Source organism: Argentina anserina, chromosome 5, assembly GCF_933775445.1.
Source record: "Argentina anserina chromosome 5, drPotAnse1.1, whole genome shotgun sequence".
In the NCBI taxonomy this organism is placed as follows: domain Eukaryota; kingdom Viridiplantae; phylum Streptophyta; class Magnoliopsida; order Rosales; family Rosaceae; genus Argentina; species Argentina anserina.
Window position 1 is genome coordinate 28,032,016 of NC_065876.1, and position 21,684 is coordinate 28,053,699.

At 38.1% G+C, this 21,684-nt stretch overlaps 3 protein-coding genes across 7 annotated transcripts; 2 read left to right on the plus strand and 1 right to left on the minus strand.

Annotated features, from left to right (window-relative positions):
- The first annotated feature begins 380 nt into the window (after positions 1–380).
- On the plus strand, positions 381–4,230 carry LOC126794126 (transcription factor TGA7-like). Of its 4 annotated transcripts, none has more exons than XM_050520784.1 (9): positions 381–559; positions 1,080–1,241; positions 1,340–1,411; positions 1,759–1,818; positions 1,906–1,983; positions 2,057–2,120; positions 2,692–2,963; positions 3,475–3,705; positions 3,830–4,230. In XM_050520784.1, the coding sequence occupies exons 2-9, from the start codon at positions 1,083–1,085 to the stop codon at positions 3,998–4,000; spliced, it is 1,107 nt and encodes a 368-aa protein (XP_050376741.1). In that variant the 5' UTR covers positions 381–559; positions 1,080–1,082; the 3' UTR covers positions 4,001–4,230. The 4 variants fall into 4 exon arrangements, with proteins under 4 accessions (XP_050376741.1, XP_050376739.1, XP_050376740.1 ...); XM_050520782.1 differs by having other exon boundaries at positions 381–554; XM_050520783.1 differs by lacking the exon at positions 381–559 and adding an exon at positions 722–847.
- A 485-nt stretch (positions 4,231–4,715) lies between these two features.
- LOC126794134 (uncharacterized) lies at positions 4,716–7,058 on the plus strand. 2 transcript variants are annotated; one of them, XM_050520795.1, is made up of 5 exons: positions 4,716–5,107; positions 5,224–5,298; positions 5,840–5,979; positions 6,147–6,284; positions 6,565–7,058. In XM_050520795.1, exons 1-5 carry the CDS (start codon positions 4,855–4,857, stop codon positions 6,772–6,774), a joined length of 816 nt encoding a protein of 271 aa, XP_050376752.1. In that variant the 5' UTR covers positions 4,716–4,854; the 3' UTR covers positions 6,775–7,058. The 2 variants fall into 2 exon arrangements, with proteins under 2 accessions (XP_050376752.1, XP_050376754.1); XM_050520797.1 differs by having other exon boundaries at positions 6,524–6,786.
- Positions 7,059–18,208: 11,150 nt separating this feature from the next.
- LOC126794129 (phosphopantothenate--cysteine ligase 1) lies at positions 18,209–21,534 on the minus strand. The gene is made up of 10 exons (XM_050520789.1): positions 21,486–21,534; positions 21,174–21,311; positions 20,945–21,068; positions 20,780–20,824; positions 20,581–20,666; positions 19,869–19,921; positions 19,653–19,712; positions 19,440–19,541; positions 19,067–19,186; positions 18,209–18,555 (listed from the first exon to the last, which is right to left on the minus strand). Exons 2-10 carry the CDS (start codon positions 21,298–21,300, stop codon positions 18,316–18,318), a joined length of 957 nt encoding a protein of 318 aa, XP_050376746.1. The 5' UTR covers positions 21,301–21,311; positions 21,486–21,534; the 3' UTR covers positions 18,209–18,315.
- Positions 21,535–21,684: the final 150 nt, after the last annotated feature.

Below are 21,684 nucleotides of genomic sequence, written 5' to 3' on the forward strand. Positions count from 1 at the left end.
CCGAGTCGCCAAGAAAGTGAAAACAGAATGACCAAAGTAACCCTCCTCCCCACTGCCCCACAGACTTTCCTAAAGTCTCTAACATCACTGGCCGCGGAAGTCACCAACCATCCCTCGGTCTCCACCTGGCATTTCCCATGTAAGTGACGTCATATCTTATCGTCTTTGTCGTCTTGCTGTGTTTTTTTTTTTGTATTTATAGAAATTTCTATTTTCTAAAAGTGAAAAAGAAAAGCTTTGTGATAACGACGTTAGTGGGGACTTAGACGACGTTAACGGTTTACAGGAAAGAATGAATAATTTAAAGGTGGGAGGGGGAGAGAGAGAGAGAGACAGCCAATGGATTCCAACATATTTGGGTCTCACCACATATCATTGCATTGTTGAACTGAAGGCATCACAACTCTACCCACAACCCCATTTTCATCATTCAAGCTCAAGTTTTAATCTTTGCTGCAGAACTTTCCCGGGTTAGTCTGAAAGTTCAGGTCTTGCAGAAAGTCCTTGTTGGGTTCTTGAAGTCCAAGTTATGCTCTGAAGAGCTGTTTCAAGAGGTAATGTAAGTTATCTATGTACTTGTGATTACTATATGTTATAATTAAATAGAAAATTAGAAATATAATATCAACTGGAGATTATCACTTCCCTCAACTTTTTACTGAGCTTTTTATCCACTTGATCTGGTTATTTAAAGTGGGGATGTTTTTTTATGTTTAGGAAAGCTTTGGTACCATGCTTTTCTCTCTGCTTTTATTGTGTGTCTTCTGGTTTGTGTACAAGGATGGAGTTTCTATGACTCAGCATTAGGACTTGAGGACAAATAGTCTCATCATTTTTTTATGTTGAGGTTCCAAAATCCAAAACTAAAGTCTGCTTCTTTGATTCTGGTTTCTGCTGTCAGTTTCTGACTGTGGGAGGCATTTTCTAGTCCAGTTACTATAAGTTCAGTGGATCATATTTATTGGTCTTCTCTTGGAGCCAAGTATAGAGTTGGGGTTTTCACACACTAGGGATGATCTAGCTTTTTCACTTTTTTTTATGTGTTTTCTGATTCAATCCTTGGTAACAATTTCTGATAGAGTATGAGCTATCCATCAACTCAGTTTGCCATCCCAAGACAAATGGGGATATATGAGCCCTTCCGGCAGGTGGGTGTGTGGAGAGAAACCTTCAGTGGTGGTAACAGCTCAAACATAGGTGCTTCCACAATTGTAGAGGTGGATTCTAATCTAGAAAACAAGGTAAGGATGCATGAAATTTGGTTATCTTTTTTTTTTTTCAGTATTGGAGCCACTTTAATTTATCATTGAACTTGAATTGATTTTGGGAACTTCTTTAGATCGGATTTGGTTCTCATGAATCAATGGAACCTTCTGGAAATGATCAAGAATCACACAGATCTGCTGATAAGGTAGTTATGACTGATCTTCCCCACTTCACTCCTCTTACTTCATTGTATTACTTCACCTGGAGACAGAGCTATGTCATGATTCTCTACTTATTTCGTCACTGATCTTTGAAAGCAATATCCAATATCATCAATTCAGCAAGGGAATTGAACTATTGAAGATGACAATTTAAGCTAGCTTGATGGTTGCAATTCTTAAATTTTCATCTTCAGTACCCTTGTTGAATTGCTCATATACCATTTGTGAATCCCCTACTTTATCTCAGCTCTAGAATCTAGAGTTATATCTGAAGATTGACATGTTGTATTCTAGAGTTGTATACTGAAAGTGCAACTATCTATATATACAGGTACAGAGACGCTTAGAGCAAAATCGTGAAGCTGCTCGCAAGAGTCGTATGCGGAAAAAGGTGAAGCTTCACTCATATTTCATCTTCATGTATTTCATTCCTGAAGTTGTCTACTTATTGCAGTATTATTGTTCTGTACTACTCTAGGCTTATGTCCAACAACTAGAAACAAGCCGCCTAAAATTGGCACAACTGGAGCTGGAACTGGACAGAACTAGAAAGCAGGTGAGTAGATAATCTCTACTTTTTGTCTCTGATCATGCTCCAAAATAGTAAACCAGTGACTGCCCGATTGCAGGTAGCCTATGGAGGCAGTTCATTTGGTGGTAATCATATGGGATACAACGGAATTGTGGATTCAGGTTTGTGATTGTTGATAGATACTGTTGAATTCATCTCCAAAGACTAGAGCTAATTGATAATCATCTTATTGATCCAGCTTTTTCTAAGACCAGGCTTAAGGCTATCTAACTTTTACACCCGAAAGCTCTCTTCATGTATTAGACATGTTAATCTTCAGTGGTGAAAACAAAAACAAAAAAACCTGAAAAAAGGATATATAAGTTGCGAGACGCATAGTTGTGTAGCAAATACACTACTTTCTTGATGGAACTTCTAGAAAACGTTATGCGGGCTGATCTGAAAAAGTACAAATTGAAATAGGCATCTTTAATTTCTTAGCTAATCGTATCTGTCATCAAATTCTATATACCAGTTTCCTATTTTGTCCTATTGAATACTGTATGGAGTTGATGCTTTGAAGTGCAAACCTCTTTGATGTTTAATGTGAATAATTTCTGCTACAGAAAATGTATCCGGTGATCACCTATTACCTTAATGACCTACTACCTATTATCGTTTGGTAATCCAAGGGTTTCTCTTCGAGTGTGTTGTTTTTCAATAGAAGTGTTACCTAAGTTATGAATTTTGCAGGGATCACTACATTTGAGCTGGAATATGGACACTGGGTAGAAGAGCAACATAGACAGAACATTGAACTTCGAAATGCATTGCAAGAGCATGCAACTGAAATAGAACTTCAGATACTTGTAGAAGGTGGCTTGAACCACTACGCTACATTGTTCCGTATGAAGGCAGATGCTGCTAAGGCTGATATCTTTTACTTACTGTCTGGTATATGGAGAACATCAGTAGAACGTTACTTTCACTGGATTGGAGGATTTCGCCCATCAGAGCTTCTAAATGTAAATTTACGTCAGCTCTATTTTCGAAAACTTCTTGTTTTGGTGGTCATAGTTTTTGATATTCTCTCCATATATACATAGCCTTACTAGATGTCGTATATGTGTTCTTTTTAGAAGGTTGGGTTAACTGAAAAACATAACTACCTGGGAGTTCTGGAATTTGCAGTTTCAAGGTTTTAATCTGACATATAATAGGAAATATAGGACTACTGTGTTCCTTGGTGAGAATTCATGACTGAACATATTGTTTACTGCTAATGGTGACTGGGGTTTGCTCTCAAATATTACACATAGATCTGAACATGCATAGTTAGGGTATGTTATTATAATACATGTGTCATAGGCTTGAGAAATGAGTCTTACAGTTGTGGATGATGAATTCTGTTCTTCCCTTCCAACTGAATATAGACTTAGAAACCTACTATATCTGATAATACTAACCAGTTTTGTAGTAAACAGTACAGGTTACTTTCAATGAATGTGTAATATTCTACATGTTTCATTAACACAGATTGTCGAGTCCCAACTTGAGCCACTGAATGATCCACAACGGCTGGATTTCCATAACCTGAAGCAATCATCTCAGCAAGCTGAGGACGCTCTCTCACAGGGAATGGATAAACTGCAGCAGACACTTTCGAAGACATTAGAAGCTGATCAAATATTGATCGGAGAAACTTATGGATCTCAGATGGGTGCAGCCATTGAGAAATTTGAAGCACTGGAAAACTTTGTTAGCCAGGTAAAAATGCCTTTTCCACCTAGAGTGATATCATAAACATTTACTTGTCCAACTAATCTTAGCAACCAAGTCCTTTTCATGACACTCCTCTTTTGGTGAATTCTGCTGCTCTTTTCTGAGACAGGCTGATCACCTTCGGCAGCAGACTCTGCAGCAAATGTGTCGAATCCTCACAATTCACCAAGCGGCTCGCAGCTTGCTTGCATTAGGAGAGTACTTTCAGCGTCTTCGTGCCCTCAGTTCTCTTTGGACCGCTCGTCCACGCGAACCCTCTGCCGAGTCATATGCATCCTGATCTACACGTATATTGTATTTCCCCCAGTACTTCTGTATCAGAAGGCGTAAATATGAAGCTCAGTCCAGTGTGTATCAAATTCAAAACATATATAGATTTTTGAGTAATGTTCCCCCAATGCCTATAGAGCATAGTTTTTGGGTAGGTTTATTGGAAATCCAAAATGTATTACCAGCACTTGATGTATAAATTTGTTGAGACAGTTATTATTGCCATGCATGCCAACAATATATTATGGACAATTGGGAAACCATTATCATCAATTGGAAACTATACTGATTCTGTACATTATGTCATCATAGAGTCGTGCTCATCTCTGCAATATCAGTGTACCTTTTACTTCCAATCTGCACCAAACTCTGCATACGGATGCCAATTGTGCAACCATACTGAATCTCCGTTCGCTTAAATCCTGAATACATAACTAATCTCAATATATACTAAAATCATGCCTAATATAGTCATATACTAATTGATGAATAAAAAAAGGCAAGCAACTAACTAAAATGGCTACAACTAGTTTGATGTTTGAGAACATCAGCCACTAACTAAAATGGCCATTTTTTGTACTTTATTTTCTATTTTTCTCTACCACTAACATGGAGAAAAAAGAAAAAGAGGTCTAAATTTCCCGGGAATATAATTAACGAAAATAGAAAGCTATAAATATTACAAATTAAAATTAAAATTTTTGGAATATTCAGATTCAGTCAGATTCTAAGAAATGTCCACTCTTGCTTCACGTCTTCAACCTTCGTAATCCCAATTCTTCACTCCTCACTAAAACCCTAGATTTCCAATTCCAGTCGACCCGATTCAATTCGCCCCAAATTGATTCTGGGTCTGATCTCAAGATGAGTAATTTGAGAACAATTTGTAGGCCACACGCCGGCTTCACCTCCTTCATATGCTGCAGACATCAAGCTCGTTTCAGCTTTAGGGTTTCCTTTAAGCGTGGAAACCCTAATTACTCGCCTAGTCTCTCTCCGGCGACGTCGGATTTCGCGAGATTGAATCGGAGCGAGTCGTGGTTTGGAGCGAACCAGAGAAGGTCCATGGTTAGGGCTTCGAATTGGACCCACCCCCAGTCTCCCTATGAAACTCTTGGTAATTGGGTCCTTGTTCTTCATGTTAAAGTTGGAAGCTTTGAGTTTTGGAATTTCTGGGTCTCTGATATTTTCAGTGTTTGTGTTTTTGAAATTTGTTATATTTGGTGTTTGCAGAATTAGAGATGGATGCTGATGATGATCAGATAAAGGTGGCTTACAGAAGATTGGCCAAGTTTTACCATCCTGATGGTATGTTACCTTATCTTTACTGGAAATTGTTTTCAAATGTTTGAATTTTGTGTCTGTAGATTGCTAGTAAAATCAGAGGTAGACAGTGGAGTTAATGAGGAAGTGGTACATGTAAGGATCATTTGTTCGGTTAGTGGTAATGTATGAAGTCAATCCGTGAATTGTTGTACCTGATCCCAATTGGTTTTTGTTGGAGTAGCAGAGGAGCTCGGAATATATTTTAGAAATTGGCAAGTGAGGATTCGTAATTCTCATATGTAACTCTGCTGAATTTGAAGACAAGCAAAGACGGTTATAAAAATGTCATGAGGGGGGAGGCGGAGGAACAAGATTATGGCAAAGTAGGTCTTTAGGAATTAGATAATCATTAAGTAGAGAGTTGCGCTTTTCAGAAGCTCTACCTAAAGAGTTCTCGGGTTCACATGGTCTGGATGATTATTGAAGATGACTTTCTCTGTAGGACTGGAAGTGTAGTACAGTTGTCCTGTACTTTGTGTTGTATAGAAGTTTAAGTTAATGCGGCTGTCCTTCCTGTTTCCAGTTTATGATGGCAGAGGGACCTTGGAGGAGGGGGAAACGGCTGAAGCTAGGTTTATCAAGATTCAAGCTGCATATGAATTGCTTTTAGATGTCGAGAAGAGGGGCCAATATGACAGAGATAACCGAGTCAACCCTTTGAAAGTAAGTTTTGTAGTTCAAGTTTTTACTGCTCTGTACTTTCTTGCCTCTTATCTGAAAATAGCATTAATACATCTTGTTTGTAGTTGTATCGTTTTTGATCAACTGATCGCTTGGACTTCTGTTTTTTGTTGTTTTGTAATCACTTTTTCATGTGCATTGTCATACAGGCATCTGAAGCATGGATGGAGTGGCTAATGAAAAAGCGGAAAGCTTTTGATCAACGAGGTGATATGGCAATAGCTGCTTGGGCTGAGCAACAACAGCGTGAGATGAATATCCGTGCACGTCGACTTTCTCGTTCCAAGGTATAGATTAATATATTTCTATCTTCTAATGACATCAAGCTAAGTGAAGATACATATCTAAACTAGATGTATAAAAAAAAACAGTAGATTTCACATTTGCAACATTATAAGTTCTCCATTTTAACTACGTAAAATCAATGGCAACCACATACTCTACTAGCACCTTGACTGATCAAGCACTATGTTCGATCAAAAACTTTAGTCAGGCCCCCCTATCATGATTTCAATCTTTTTGTTAGCATACACAATTATATCATGGGTCAATACACTGGACATCCAGGTCGACCCTTATGAAGAGAAGAAAATCCTGGCGAGAGAAAGGAAGGCCTCTGCTGAGTATTTCTCCAGTACGCTAAAGCGGCATACATTAGTGTTAAAGAAAAGAGACATCATGAGAAGGAAAGCAGAGGAAGATAAAAAAAAGATCATTGGTCAGCTTTTAGCAGCAGAAGGACTCGAGCTTGACACAGATGAGGAAGAAAATCAGTAATGAAGATTCCGACTCATCACCAAGAATTGTATTATTAGCATACCCACAAGCTGCAGAGGAACTTGAGCTTGACACAGATGAAGAAGAAACCCTGGATGAAAAATTACTCATTGCCTTCTACATTTGTATTATAGCATACCATATAGATTGTCCCATCAGTATTAGTTTTTACCTGCAGAAACATTATACAACTTTGTATATATCTTTACGTTGCAGAAAATGGACTCAATTTATGGGAGATATTCATTTTTGAGGGGAAAGTATACGGAGTTCATTCATGCTCATTTATAGTCGTCCATACTAGTAGAAACTAGAAACTATTTGTAGTCATGAGATACACTCTCCATGGGAACCACCCGTAATCACCTTTAGAATGACCACCTAATGTTTCTTTCTTCAGTCAGTGGAGGTTCCTGCAATTTTGATGTCCGTTCATCCTATTGTTGGTTTGTATCCCGAACTGAGAGACCGAAACTTTTGCCGAGGATCTCACTCACTAAGTCACTATACAATTCATTTCTAAACACCACACCTGTTAGCCGTTGTTCTCCACTTTACTACTCAAATACTAACTCAATGGTATATCGCACATTTCGCATATAAGCTAATCGTTTCTTTGTTTGTTTGCAAGATTGTTTTCAGTGTCCACACATCTATGTACTAATCCGATCATGACATGGAATGCAAGGGATGATCTGGGATTTCTTATTGCCTTTTTCCGAAGGAATTGAGGAGCTGTAAGCATCGGCTATTCCTCTCTTGAAAGGGAATCTTAGAGTGCCTATGCATCTCTTCTGATACTTTCGGTATCAATGCTTGCTTTCTCCAGCACGCCTAGTTTAAGATCTTTCAAGACAGTAAGTCCTGATAACTACAAGTGTGTTCGATCTGCATTACCTTAACCTGTGTACTTATGTATGTACATTACTCTTTGTTATCAAGGAAAGTCATGTACGCTACTTGGAAGAGGTGGAGGTCCATAGTAGCTCTAGATGGGAAAGGAAAAACATAATGAATATCACCATATAGCATCTCCATTTTGCGTTGTTCGAATGTCCAACTAAAAAACTCACTATTTGGACTTTCACCGCGTAATTACACAAGTACAAATTGATTTTGTTCAATCAAAGTCAATTATCATTTCCTCAACTCTTCAATTTAACTATAATCAACACATACATGATCATATGATGCCAATAGGGTTATATCTAAATTTAATCATCACTCATACTGATCTCATCTTTATGAACCAATTTAAATTAAATGATTTTATTCATTATACTGTATACCCTATGAGATCGGAAGCTGAGCTTTGGACTAACATCCATTGTTTGCTAAACCATGTAAAAAGTCTTGAAATATATAAGCATGATGAAAGATTAGTAGAAACTGGTCTACTATCAACATCCTTAAGAAAACAAAACACAGTAAACAATTGATCAATTATTAAGCATGAGCCTAGAAAGACAGAAAATCACATAGTAAATAATCAAAATCATCCTAACCACAGTACTCAACTCATGTATAAAACACCAAACCTCGAGAAAATTGTTGACATCCTTTCATAAAATGTGAAAACACTCGGTTCACAAACCACTGACCATTTGGACCAACACTAATTTCCCTCACAAATGATAACTCAGTACAAAACTTCTCCTGCCAGTGTCTACATATTCCCATTCTACCACACTGCTCCACAAGGGCATATACCACACATTGAATTCTTAAGTACTCTCCTCAGTTTCCTTAGTAACATTCATTTAATCCCACATGTGCAAATAAGCTCCAACCACTTCAATCCTGCATCAATAAAGCTACTACACTTTTTTTAAAAAAAACAATATACAAACTATACATACTAAACAAGTAATAGAGCAGAACAGTTTTTTTTTTTTTGCATTATTCGATAAATACCTGCAAATCTCCTGTTGAGATCAAGCTGGGAGTGAAACCTATTCCTTGAATCCTTTCGATAGCATGGAAGAACTGGTAAAATTGTTGTTCGGCTCCTCCAAAGTGTAGTTCTCTTGTAGTTAGGAGCGTTGAGACAGTTGAGAACTCATAGAGGTCTAAGAATCTGTGTTGACGAAGTAATATCATGGTGTCCCACCGGTTGTAGTAACAAAGGTGGAGGTTGGAGGTGATTCTAAGTTAGTTGTTGATGCGGTTAATCAGAGGCGGATTTACCCTATGAAAGGGGTGACTCAAGCATCCCCCAACCAATATGAAAAAAAAATCTAGTATTAATTTTTTTTTTATTTAAGCTTGGCTTATAATGAAGCATCCTCACTACCCCAAGTCCCCTATAAGACTTCCTCTGTACAATTGTACTTATGCTTGTATCTTTGTTATTAGAATGCTAATGTCTGATATAAGTATTGTTTTTCAATGATTATAGTTATCTATTAGAAAAAGATGAAAAAAAAAGTCAAATTTTCAGCCAAAATTAATTAGTGTTCGAAACAAAAATTATTTTATGAAATGTAAAAAAAAATATTGCTTTGTGGTTTCCCTATGCCTTAAAGATTGATTTGTTTAGTTTTGACTATTCTTGTTTCTACATCAACCACTAAAAAGACATTTTCAAATATGAACATTGATTATCAAGAATCAACTTAGAAGCAAGATGAGAGTTAAGTTTCTTGGTGATTATATAGTTCTTCATATTGAGAAAGAGAATGCTGGATGAGATTAAAAACAGTCGACTCTTAGAATTAGCTTAAGTTTTTTAGACTTTAATTTTAATTAATTGAATTCTCTCACACCATTAAGATTCTCGCCATTTTTCCCCTTTGGTTTAGAAGTTCAAGTATCCCCAATATGGTGATCATAAATCCGCCACTGCGGTTAATGGTGCCTTACAACCCCTTGGAGATTACTCAAAATTTTCCGAGATATTAGAGCTTTAACTTCTAGCTTTGATTGTATTAGTTCTAAACATATCCATAGAGAAACAAATTTTGTAGCCGATGCTATTGCCGAACTTGGACATTCCTCTCTAGCTAGCTTGCTGGATTGAGGGAGTACCAAAGGGGGCCACAAGAACTTTGTTTTGTTTTTTTTTATGTTGCAAACTCTTGTTGCTCGAAAGGTTTTTCGATTTATGTGTCATACACTAATTTATGGTCTTTTGGCGATGTGTGCTTTTTTTCGAATGCTTGTTTTATTTTTGGGTAGTTGTAGGTTTTTTGTTTTTCTATAATGAGGGTTACTTGTCATAAATTGTAATGTGCCAGGTGATCTTGGATCACTATTTGTTGTCATAGGACAATTCAGCTTATGATGTATGTAGCCTTTTGAGTATGGTTTAATGAATACTATATTTCTCAAAAAAAAAAGCGCTCATTTGCAGTGCCCTATAGCTTTGAAAACTTGCCGCCAAGAGTGCCGTGTCCCATTGACGCTCACCAAACAAATGAACATAGCATGCATTGAAAAAAAATTATTAAGCACGCACTCACTGGTGATGTTGTTCGGATTAAGATTTTCTTTTACAAATGCTGATCGAGTTGTTTTTTTTTCTCTACGAGTTGTGAGTATATCTTCCTACAAGCAGCATCAACTAGAAGGAGAATCGATAATATCTCGAATTTAAATTCAGCAGCATCAACATCAACCTGAGGGAGAATCGATAATATCCTATGATGCACCAGTACGGGTACGGGATACGGATACGGGTACAGCATGATACGCGGATACGTTTTTTTTCTAGTATGTAGCGTTTTGGATACGTTTTGTAAAATAATATTTAATATATGTATAATAATTTCTAAAATTTGATCAAAAACAAGCAATTAAAAATTTATAACACCTAAATCTCATCAATTCTACAATAAACATAACTACATAAGTCCATGAATTAACTACTTAAGTTCAACCAAAATAAAAAATAAGAAGTATTAAACATGATATATAGAATGTGATGTCTTCCTCTCTTCAATCATCTTCATCCTCATTGTCAGATATTACACCCTCTAAGTCCAGAGAGAGAGAGAGTATGAGGCTGAAGAAAGTAGAAAGAATAGGTTTTATTAACCATTAAATGACAATTTTAACCTTGAACGTATCCAAATCGTATCCGGACCGTATCCGATGAGTTGACTGTGCAATACATAGTTAGGATACGTTTTTCATCCATGGATACGTGTATATGGCGTATCTAGACCGTACATGTATCTGGTACGGGTACGATACGGACATACCTATATTTTGCCGTATCCATGCTTTATAGATAATATCTCTAACTCTTCTAGAGTCCTAGTAAAACAACGTTACAGAGTGCCAAATGGATTTGTATACTTTCTGAAAACCAGACTAGGATTTAGATTTCCTCTCCTAATCGAAATAGGAGATATGCATTATAAAAGCTAAAAAGATGTCCAGGAGGTTGAAACTGAAAGATATCTGGCGAAACAAAATTTGGAGATGACGAGAGATAACAAGAGAACGAGAGGGAAGTACTCGTACAAAATTAGCAGTCCTGATGATGCAAAGAATACGCAGCTGATGGAACTACCGATTGAGACACTGGTCGATATCCTTTTGAGACTGCCTGCAAAGTCAGTAGGCTGCGTCAAATGTGTCTCCAAAAGCTTGTTAAACATGGTGAGCAACATCTCATTCTCTACACTTCACACACGTTCACGTATTGCCACCTACTTGGCTGCTGCTGCTGCTGATCAAGTACCTCGACTTATGTGTTGCTCTCTTGATAGTTCTTCAGTGACTTTGCAATCACTGAAATACAAGAACAATACCTTAACAAATGGCAGATATGCAATTACTATCTCTTCATTAACTCCTGGCTTTCTGTGTTTTGTTTTCTGCAACGTGTTTTGCTTGGGATTCAAGTATGGAGATTGCATGTTAATTATGTTGGGAAATGAGGAAGAATGAACTGAAGAATAGAAATCGAAATAACTCACAACTACAATCGAAAATAAAATAAAAGAGAACACTGGGATTTAACGTGGTTCGGCAAAATGCCTACGTCCACGGGTAGCAACAATAAAGAACCTCCCCTATACAGAGAAAGGTTACACTGAGAGAAACACTACTACAAGACTCACACTTGAAGGGATACACTCTCACACTTTATTTTGCTACACACACAAAACTCTCTACTTAGAGTTTTCTCTCTATCTCTCACTCTTGATCACACACAAGATGATCTCTCACTTATTGTTCTTCTATATTTATTGCACCACTTCTCATGCCTTTATATAGGCAAACATCTTTGTGCAATTCATGCATTTGCATGTAACATGCATGGAAGCAAAGTCAATCTTCTTCCTTGATTCATGCTCAATGTTGGCATGCTCATCAATGCATTCTTCTTTATTTGTCAAACAAATCAACCACCCACCACCATAAGGTTGTAGATTTGTTTCTTACCTTCAACAAAGGTTGCTCCAAGTTTCAACAAAATCAACTCCATCAGTTAATGGTCACCAAAGCAATAGGTGTGCTTGATTTACTCATGTGAACATCACATAGTTTTCACACCTTCATTAAGGAAGGACTGACCCTATCAATCTCCCCCTCCCGACTTAGATGGAGGATGCGCCATTCTAGACGCGCTTCTGCAGAACTCGAACTTCTCATTCGGTAGAGACTTTGTCATCATATCCGAACTGTACTTGTCTGTATGAATTTTCTTTAGCAGCATTTCCTTAGCTTCGAGCACATCACGTATACAGTGATACCTCACATCAATGTGCTTTGACCTCGAGTGAAAACTCAAATTTTTGCTCAAGTGAATCGCGCTTTGACTGTCACAATGCAAGACAAACTCTTGTTGTGTATGACCCAATTCCTGTAGGAATCTCTTCAACTACAAAATATCTTTGCACGCTTCCGTAGCTGTAATATACTCTGCTTCTGTAGTTGACAAAGCAACACATTTTTGTAGCTTTGATTGCCACGAGACAGCTCCCCCTGAAAACGTGATCAGGTATCCGGATGTGGACTTTCTCGTGTCAATATCCTCGGCCATATCTGCATCTGTGTAGCCAACTAGTTCAGACTTGCCACTTCCAAAGCATAGACTCATCTTTGAAGTTCCTCGCAAGTATCTCATAATCCACTTGACAGCATTCCAGTGCTCCTTGCTTGGATTAGATAAGAATCTGCTAACAACACCAACTGCATGTGTTATGTCTGGTCTAGTACAAACCATCGCGTACAAACCATCGCGTACATCAAGCTCCCTACTGTTGAGGCATATGGCATTGTTGCCATTTTTTCCTCCTCCTTCTGACTCCTAGGACTCTGCTTTGAGCTGAGCTTCATGTGACTAGCAAGTGGAGTAGCAACTGGTTTTGCTTTCTCCATGTGGAAACGCTCTAGTACCTTATCAATGTACTTTTCTTGTGATAACCACAATTTCTTGTTCCCACGATCACGGGCAATCTCCATACCCAAAATCTGCTTGGCTGGTCTCAAATCCTTCATATCAAAGGACTTTGATAAATCTGTCTTTAACTGCTGAATCATAGCAGTATCTTTGCCAACAATTAACATATCATCTACATAAAGTAGTAAGATAATAAAATTACCTCCAACGGGTTGTTGAATATAAACACACGGATCTGCTGACGTTCTTTTGCACCAATGACTCACCATGAAAGAGTCAAACTTCTTATACCATTGTCTTGGTGCTTGCTTCAATCCGTACAAGCTTTTCTTCAACTTGCAAACCATATGCTCATTTCCATTGACTTCGAAACCTTCTAGTTGCTCCATATATATTTCTTCATATAAATCACCATGAAGAAATACAGTCTTCACGTTCATCTGCTCCACCTCTAGATCCATGCTCGCATCCATGCCCAAAATGACTCTAATCGAAGTCATCTTGACAACATGTGAGAAAATCTCATCAAAATCAATTCCTTCTTTCTGGCAGAATCCTTTGACAACTAAGCGAGCCTTGAACTTTGTCAGTTTCTCATTCTCATCTCGCTTTAACTTTAACACCCACTTATTCTTGAGTGCTTTTCGGCCTTTAGGAAGCTTCATTAACTCATAAGTGTCGTTCTTTAGTAAAGACTTCATCTTAGACTCCATGGCTAGCCTCCATTTGTCGTGGTCTTGATGAATCTTTGCTTCTCTGTAACTTTCAGGTCACTGGTCAAAAGGATGTAATTTGCATAAGGATCATCTCCATCATTAGTCACCAAAATATATTGAGATGATGGATACTTGGTGGATGGAATTTGCCTCCTAGTGCTTCTACGAACAAAAACTTGATTATTCACATGCTGCTCCCCCTGATCAAACTCCCCTTCATCTTCGATTTCAGCATCTCCCGTGTCAGGTACATTTTCAACTTTATCACCTTGCAGCCCAACGTTGTATTCCTGCTGCAATGGTGAATCATAAATGCGACTATCACTTGTTGCATTTGGTAGTACCTCTTTGTCGAAATCTGCAATAGATTAGTCTTCATGGAACACCACATCTCTGTTTCTTATAAATTTCTTCGTCTTTGGATTCCACAACCGGTAGCCAAACTCTTCTTCACCATAGCCGACAAATATGCATGGTGTCGCCTTATCATCCAGCTTTTTCCTATGCTCCTTGGATACAAGTGCGAATACTTTACATCCAAATACTCTTAAATGTGAGTAGGATGCATCTTTCCCGGTCCAGACTTCATTTGGAGTCTTAAATTCTAAAGGTACACACGGTGCTCTGTTGATTAGGTAGCACGCAGTCTTCACAGCTTCTCCTCAAAATTCTTTTGATAATTTTTCCATCTTCAACATGCATCTGACTTTCTCCATAATGGTACGGTTCATCCGCTCTGATACGCCATTATGTTGAGGGGTTCCAGGAACTGTCTTCTCATGTCTGATACCATGCTTTGCACAATAATCTCTAAATTCGTGCACTATGTACTCTCTGCCATTATCACTACGAAGACACTTCAATTTTCTTCCAGTCTCCCTTTCCACCATAGTGTGGAAAATTGTAAATGTCGGGAACACCTGGTCTTTGGATTTCAACAAATAAACCAAGCATCATCGATATAAGTAACAAAATACTTATGCATACCTAATGATTCTTCTTCCATCGGGCCACACACATCTGAATGTACAAGATCTAAAATATTTTCTTTCCTAGTGAAAGTCTTTGAAAAACTAATTTTCTTATGCTTGCCATATAAACAATAATCACAAGAGTCTAGTGAGTTACCTTTAGTAACAGGAATTAGCGACTTCTTTGCCAACAACTGCAGTCCTTTCTCACTCATGTGGCCAAGACGTCTATGCCACAAACTTAGAGAATATTCCTCGTCTGCATTCAACTCACTCTTGCATATCTTTCCATAGGTCTTGTAGAGTGTGCAACACATTTTTCCTCTAGCAACTACAAGAGATCCCTTGGTAAGCTTCCACTTTCCATCACCACCATGATGATGAAAGCCTTGTCGATCAAGTACACCAGTTGACATAAGATTGAGACGTAGACCAGGAACATGTCTCACATCTTTCAACAATAACTGACAGCCCACATATGTCTGCAAGCAAATATCTCCAATCCCAGCAATATTGGAGTAGCTGTCATTGCCCATCTTCACTTTACCAAAGTCACCTGCTTTGTACGTAGTGAAGAACTCTACGTGAGAAGTGGCATGAAACGAGGCTCCAGAATCAACGATCCATTGAACTCCAGGATTATCTACTAGTAGACATTCACCTCCAAGTGACAGGAACTCACACTCATTATGAGACACCGCAGCAGCAACATTGTTTGTGTCCTCCTTTTGTTGATGAGTAGTGTCTTCTCTTGCTTCTTTGAATTCCCGCTTCAATTTGTTACAAATTTTCTTCATGTGGCCTGAAAGACCACAATGATGACTCTTTCCGTTGAACCTTGTTCTGGATTTGCTAATACTCCTTTCGTGACCTCTGGGTCCTTTGCTCTTGCTCCTTCCTCTCCTCTCCGCAACGAAGAATTGACCATTTTCTGAACTTGATGAAGAACTCCTTCTTGTTTCTTCGTTCAACATATTATCTTTAATATTTTCCATAGATAATACACCATTAGGAGCAGAGTTATTTACAGTGACAACAAATGTCTCCCAGTTATCTAGTAACGACCCGAGCAGCAACAACGCTTGTAACTCATCATCAATCTTCATGGTCATCGTGGCTAATTGATTGATTACACTCTGAAAGTTGTTGAGGTGCTCGGTCACTCGAACGTCTCCCCGATACTTCATGTTGATGAGCTCTTTAATGAGAAAAGCTTTCTTAGCAGTAGTCTTTTTTTTCAAATAAGGACTCCAGCTTCAACCAAAGCTCATGCGCGCTGGTTTCATTGGCAACATGGTGAAACACACTTTCGTCCACCCATTCACGAATATGACCGATGGCTTTGCGGTTCATCTTCGTCCGAATTGCTAGTGAAATCTCACTTGGCTTGGCATCGTCTCTCTCGATTGGCTCATGCAAATCTTTGCAATAGAGAATATCCTCTATTCTCGGCTTCCAGGTAATTCAGTTGGAGTGGTTGAGTCTGATCATGGTACTCCGTGATCCTTCCATTCTAGCAGCTCCCAGTCAGAACCAGGAGCTCTGATACCACTGTTGGGGAATGCGGAAGAATGAACTGAAGAATGGAAATCGAAATAACTCACAACCACAAGCGAAAATAAAATGAAAGAGAACACCGGGATTTAACGTGGTTCGGCAAAATACCTACGTCCACGGGTAGCAACAATAAAGAACCTCCACTATACGAAGAAAGGTTACACCGAGGGAAACACTACTACAAGACTCACACTTGAAGGGATACATTCTCACACTTTATTTTGCTACACACACAAAACTCTCTACTTGGAGTTTTCTCTCTATCTCTCACTCTTGATCACACACAAGATGATCTCTCCCTTATTGTTCTTCTATATTTATTGCACCACTTCTCATGCCTTTATATAGGCAAACATATTTGTGCAATTCATGCATTTGCATGTAACATGCATGGAAGCAAAGTCAATCTTCTTCCTTGATTCATGCTCAATGTTAGCATGCTCATCAATGCATTCTTCTTTCTTTGTTAAACAAATCAACCACCTACCACCATAAGGTTGTAGATTTGTTTCTTACCTTCAACAAAGGTTGCTCCAAATTTCAACAAAACCAACTCCATCAATTAATGGTCACCAAAGCAATAGGTGTGCTTGATTTACTCATGTGAACATCACATAGTTTTCCCACCTTCATTAAGGAATGATTGATCCTATCAAATTAATCTTCTTGAGGAGAGGGGAGTTCTACGGCTGCCGGTAAGTAGATTTGCCGGACAAAGAAACGATTCCTGGTATGGTATGGGATTTGATGATAAAACCAATACCTACAAGATCGTATGTGTTAGTCAAGAACGAGATGGTGCTCTCAATACTATTACAACACATGTTCTTGTATTGGGCACAAACTCGTGGCGACGAATATCCTCACTACCTCCTCGTTCATTGGACTGGATAGACAGCAGGGCAGTATGCGCAAATGGAGCTGTGCATTGGTGGGCACCAACAGGAACAAGATCTAATCATGGAATAGTTTCTTTCGACTTGAGGAGACAAGAGTTCTGTTGTACCCCTATGCCTCCCTCATTAGAAAGCTTGAACAGGGACGATTATGAATCTCGTAGTTTATTTACTTTGAGGGGATGTTTGGCCATTGTGCAGACACAGAGTTCCTGCTATTCTAGCAGTACCGGTAAGAGGATGAGGGAAACGGAGATATGGGTGTTGAACGATTTTGATGAAAAACAGTGGGTGATTTAGCTACTACAAAAACAAATTACCAGAAGATTTTCGATTAAATTTTGTACCGGGGGAATGGGAACATGGCATATTTTTCACGAGTCGCGGTTCATTGGAAACCTGGGTTTTCTTCATAGATCTAAGGAATGGCTCCATCAATGGTGTACAATACGATGAGTATAAGGTTAGGGACTATCAATACACTCCACTAGGTCGTTGCGGTTTTTATGAGAACTGGCTACATTAAAAGATTATGGCGATTTGGAAGAGCTCATAAAGTGATTACCTGACCCAAACATTACAGTTTCTTGGTTAGAAAAGTAGAAGACAATGCACGAAGATATCACCTCTCTTTTCTTTTCTTTCTTGTTTTTTGCATATAAGATTGTAATTTGTATCTAGTTCTATGTGCATATCGATCTATTTTGGTGTCACATCTTATTTAAGAGGCCAGAACATATGCATGTTTTCCTTTACAGAAAATGAGGTTTGATAGCCAGTTGGTTGAGTGGCCATGGAAAATGACATTTTCCGATCCAAATCGTTTTTAAAATATCTCGAAATTGCAGCTTACTGGAAACCTTACAGTTGAAGAACTTCCCTTTGGTAGTTTTTCCTTGTATCCCCTCCAATGAGTGATATGGTATCAAATGGCAATATTTCACCAAGACTAATGACAATAATTAAAACAAATTGCAATAGAGCTTGATTAGCCAGAAAGAGAACTATCTTGTTAGAAGTTCACCATCAGATAAAAACAATCTGGATCATAGATCCGAGTTCTCAACATAAGTGGAATGCCTCCCCACAAGAAGCTCAATAAGGGCGCTCTCCACATCATCAACACCCAGAGACTTGTTTCGGCGAACTGAAATTTTTTCATTGCGGGTGACAACTACTACCTCTTCCTTTCGGCTCAAAAGCTCATTGGCTACAACCATATGCATCTTGTACTTCCTAAGAGCAATATCGGCCTTCTCTAACAGGATCTTTGAATCTGTTTCTAGCTGTTTGGGAATATTAAATTTTTTTACTTTTTAGTCACAAAATTATACTACATCATGTCAGTTGGATGAACTAAGAGGCAAAAATTCAAAACCACTACACATTAAAGGTGTCTGACATTTTGTAGTAGATAATCATGATTTGATCATATCAAAATGAAGTGCTTTCATTTAGACACAAGCTACAGTATAATGGAAAATAATTTCCTCTATACACCTACTCAACTTTTTCTATTACCCAACTGACAATAGTCACAATACTAACAAATGGAAGTCTGAAACTGAGCTGAGAACTCTATTAAACGATACTCCATCAACAAAGTATTGAAGTCATATTCAAATAATAAAAAACGAAGTATTTAAGTCATCAGGTTATACCACACCAAACCAATTATTGATATTAGTAAGGTAAAACAATTCCAAATCCACGTATAGTAATCAGAACTCATGAAAAGATTACACTTTGATGGACAGGATTAGTGACTTAATGAAAAGCAGAAATTTCATGTCTAACCTTGAATGATATGCAGAAGGCCATTGGGGCCCATTCTTTCCTCAGCACTAAGAGCATCTTTGGCACCTGAACAAGTCGCATATCCAATGGACCAGACCCTGATTGAATTTTGTGCTCCGCCTGCACAAACATAGATCTTTTTATCTTAAAAGAAAATGAGAGATACACATGAAGTAGTATTTTATCCAAATGGCATCATCATTGCATATCAATGATAACACTATCAAAGCATGCTGCAAAACTTCCAGAGTTACATATTCTGCGACAAGCAATACTGATGCCAAAGGGATGGGTCATGTGATCTACATCTCGAAGTGTAGAATGCAGTCAGAAAACATAGTACAAAGCACATAAAGCAATTATTAATCATTACCATGCTCTCCCAAGGGACGTAGAAGTCAGATACTGCCGCTGCAAGATAAAGCATGGCATGTGGTCCAATACTTCGCATTGTAAACGCAACCATTTGTAACATCTGCTCATTAACAAGGACCAATAGTCAGGCACAGAAGATATCCAATTCTACCAGACACTTATTAGAATGTAAAATAAGGCAGGCAGCTTTAAGGTAGCCTTCATAGCTAACCTGGAGATACTCAAATATTGTTGTAAATGGAAGTTTCAGCAAGAGGCCGTCTGCTACTGCCTACAATTAGATACAAATAATATAGTTTAAATTGTCACACTGATCTATTGTTCAGCTATATATTGCACCATATACCAAGAGGATAAAAAAAATAACTATGGAACGAGCATATTTATATTATTCAATGCAAAAGAATAATAGTAAAGTGGTTCATACAGCATGAGTCTTAGTGATAGCACTCGTCACTGCTTGTGAATGGGACTGGTGTACTGTGGAAAAAAAAATCTGTCATCTAAGCAGGAACTTGTTTTCATATTCACGGTATGTGTATTTATATAACTCATATCACAAGGTAGTCAACACAGGATTATATAAAATTGCTAGGCCAATAGACTTTATAATCAGAGGAATCGGGCAAGAGGAGACAAGAATCCTCCTGTGTTCCACAAACTATATCAGGTCGTATAACAATAACTCAGATAGTCAAGCATTGTAAGGCAAACTTAATGGTTTAACCTCTCAACCATCATGATCATATTATTCCACCATTGCTCCAAAATCTGATATCCTCATCTGCCTACCCTATCAATACCAGCTCAGTGTAGTCTTCTTCTCTTCCGTTTAATTTATATGCTAGTATTTAGGACTTGGCAGTAAGCAAAACATACACATGAACACAGAAACTAATTCTTTCATAGCCTACTAACAGAAGTTAAACCTGGAAGTGCTGGTTAATTCTAGTACCGATTGTTAAGAACGCAAAAAACTTCTAACATATGACTAACGATGTATCACTTGACCATGTATCACATGTCATATCCAAACTTAAGAGTTGGAAACATAATTAGTATTTGACTAAGGATATGCCTTTTTATCCCAAGTATCATAAGTGAACATATATAACCATAGCAGTACACTAAATACAGACCTTGAATGTTTGACTCATCCTTAATTTCTAGACATTCAAGTAATGGATCATCGGGAAGAAATCTGCAATATGGTTGGCAAGTCCCCCTGCATAACATTTGCATTTTACCAACCATAAGAAACGCAATTCCCTTGTACCATTCAGAATTGCCGAAACAAATGCATCGTTAAAAAAAGGTGATAGAAACCATTAACATTACCTCCTGTAAAGAAAGATAACAGCATAGCCCGCCTTCAAAAAGTACCTGTAACAAAATATATATACAGAGTTACAGACAACTCCTATTGATATCAAATTAATTAAAAATGGCATATATATATATATATATATATATATATATTCAGTGAGTTTATGGCGGTATTACTCTGTGGAAGCTGCTCCTCTGTGACCTGAGCTGAAGTTGTCAATGTAGCGAACGCAACGTTGCTCCAGAGGAACCGTGGTGCCACCAGAGGTCACACAAACCACCCTCCTAGCTCCTCCATTTCCTACATCAAATCAAAAACACCATATAGCTTTAATTTCAGAATCTTCTTAAAAAAAAAACAGAAACTAAGATTGAATAGAATTGGAAACATTAAAGAAGTGAACACCGGAAGGCGGGGAATGGTTTCTAAAAAAGGCATCAAGTTTTGCAGTGACATCATCTCTGTTCTTTAGAGGAGGAGCCGAGTCGAAAAAGGATCTGATTTCTGCATCCAGCCCATTTGATAACGCCATTTTGAAATTCCCTGTAACCGACACAATGACAGGTGAAGCTGAATAACAAACATCCAAAAAAACCAACCAAACTGAGCGGCTTCAAAATGAGTTCAGTGACTTGAATGTCAGTAAACAAATTGAGATTGAATCGGTTGAAGTGGGAAAACTGAAAGTAACTTTGGAAGAAGAAGAAGAAGCCGAACCTGTAAGATGAAGATGAAGATGAAGAGGAGCTGAAGGTGGATTGGGTATTTTCTGGAGAAGAAGTAGGTGAGTCCAGAGAACCTGTGATGGCTAATTTATAGCTTTTCCTTGGGGGTCTAAAGTTGACGGCGCCGACTAAAAGTAAAGGGTTTGGTAACGCCGTCAAAAGTAAATTTTGGTAGAAAGGTAAAAAAGGAT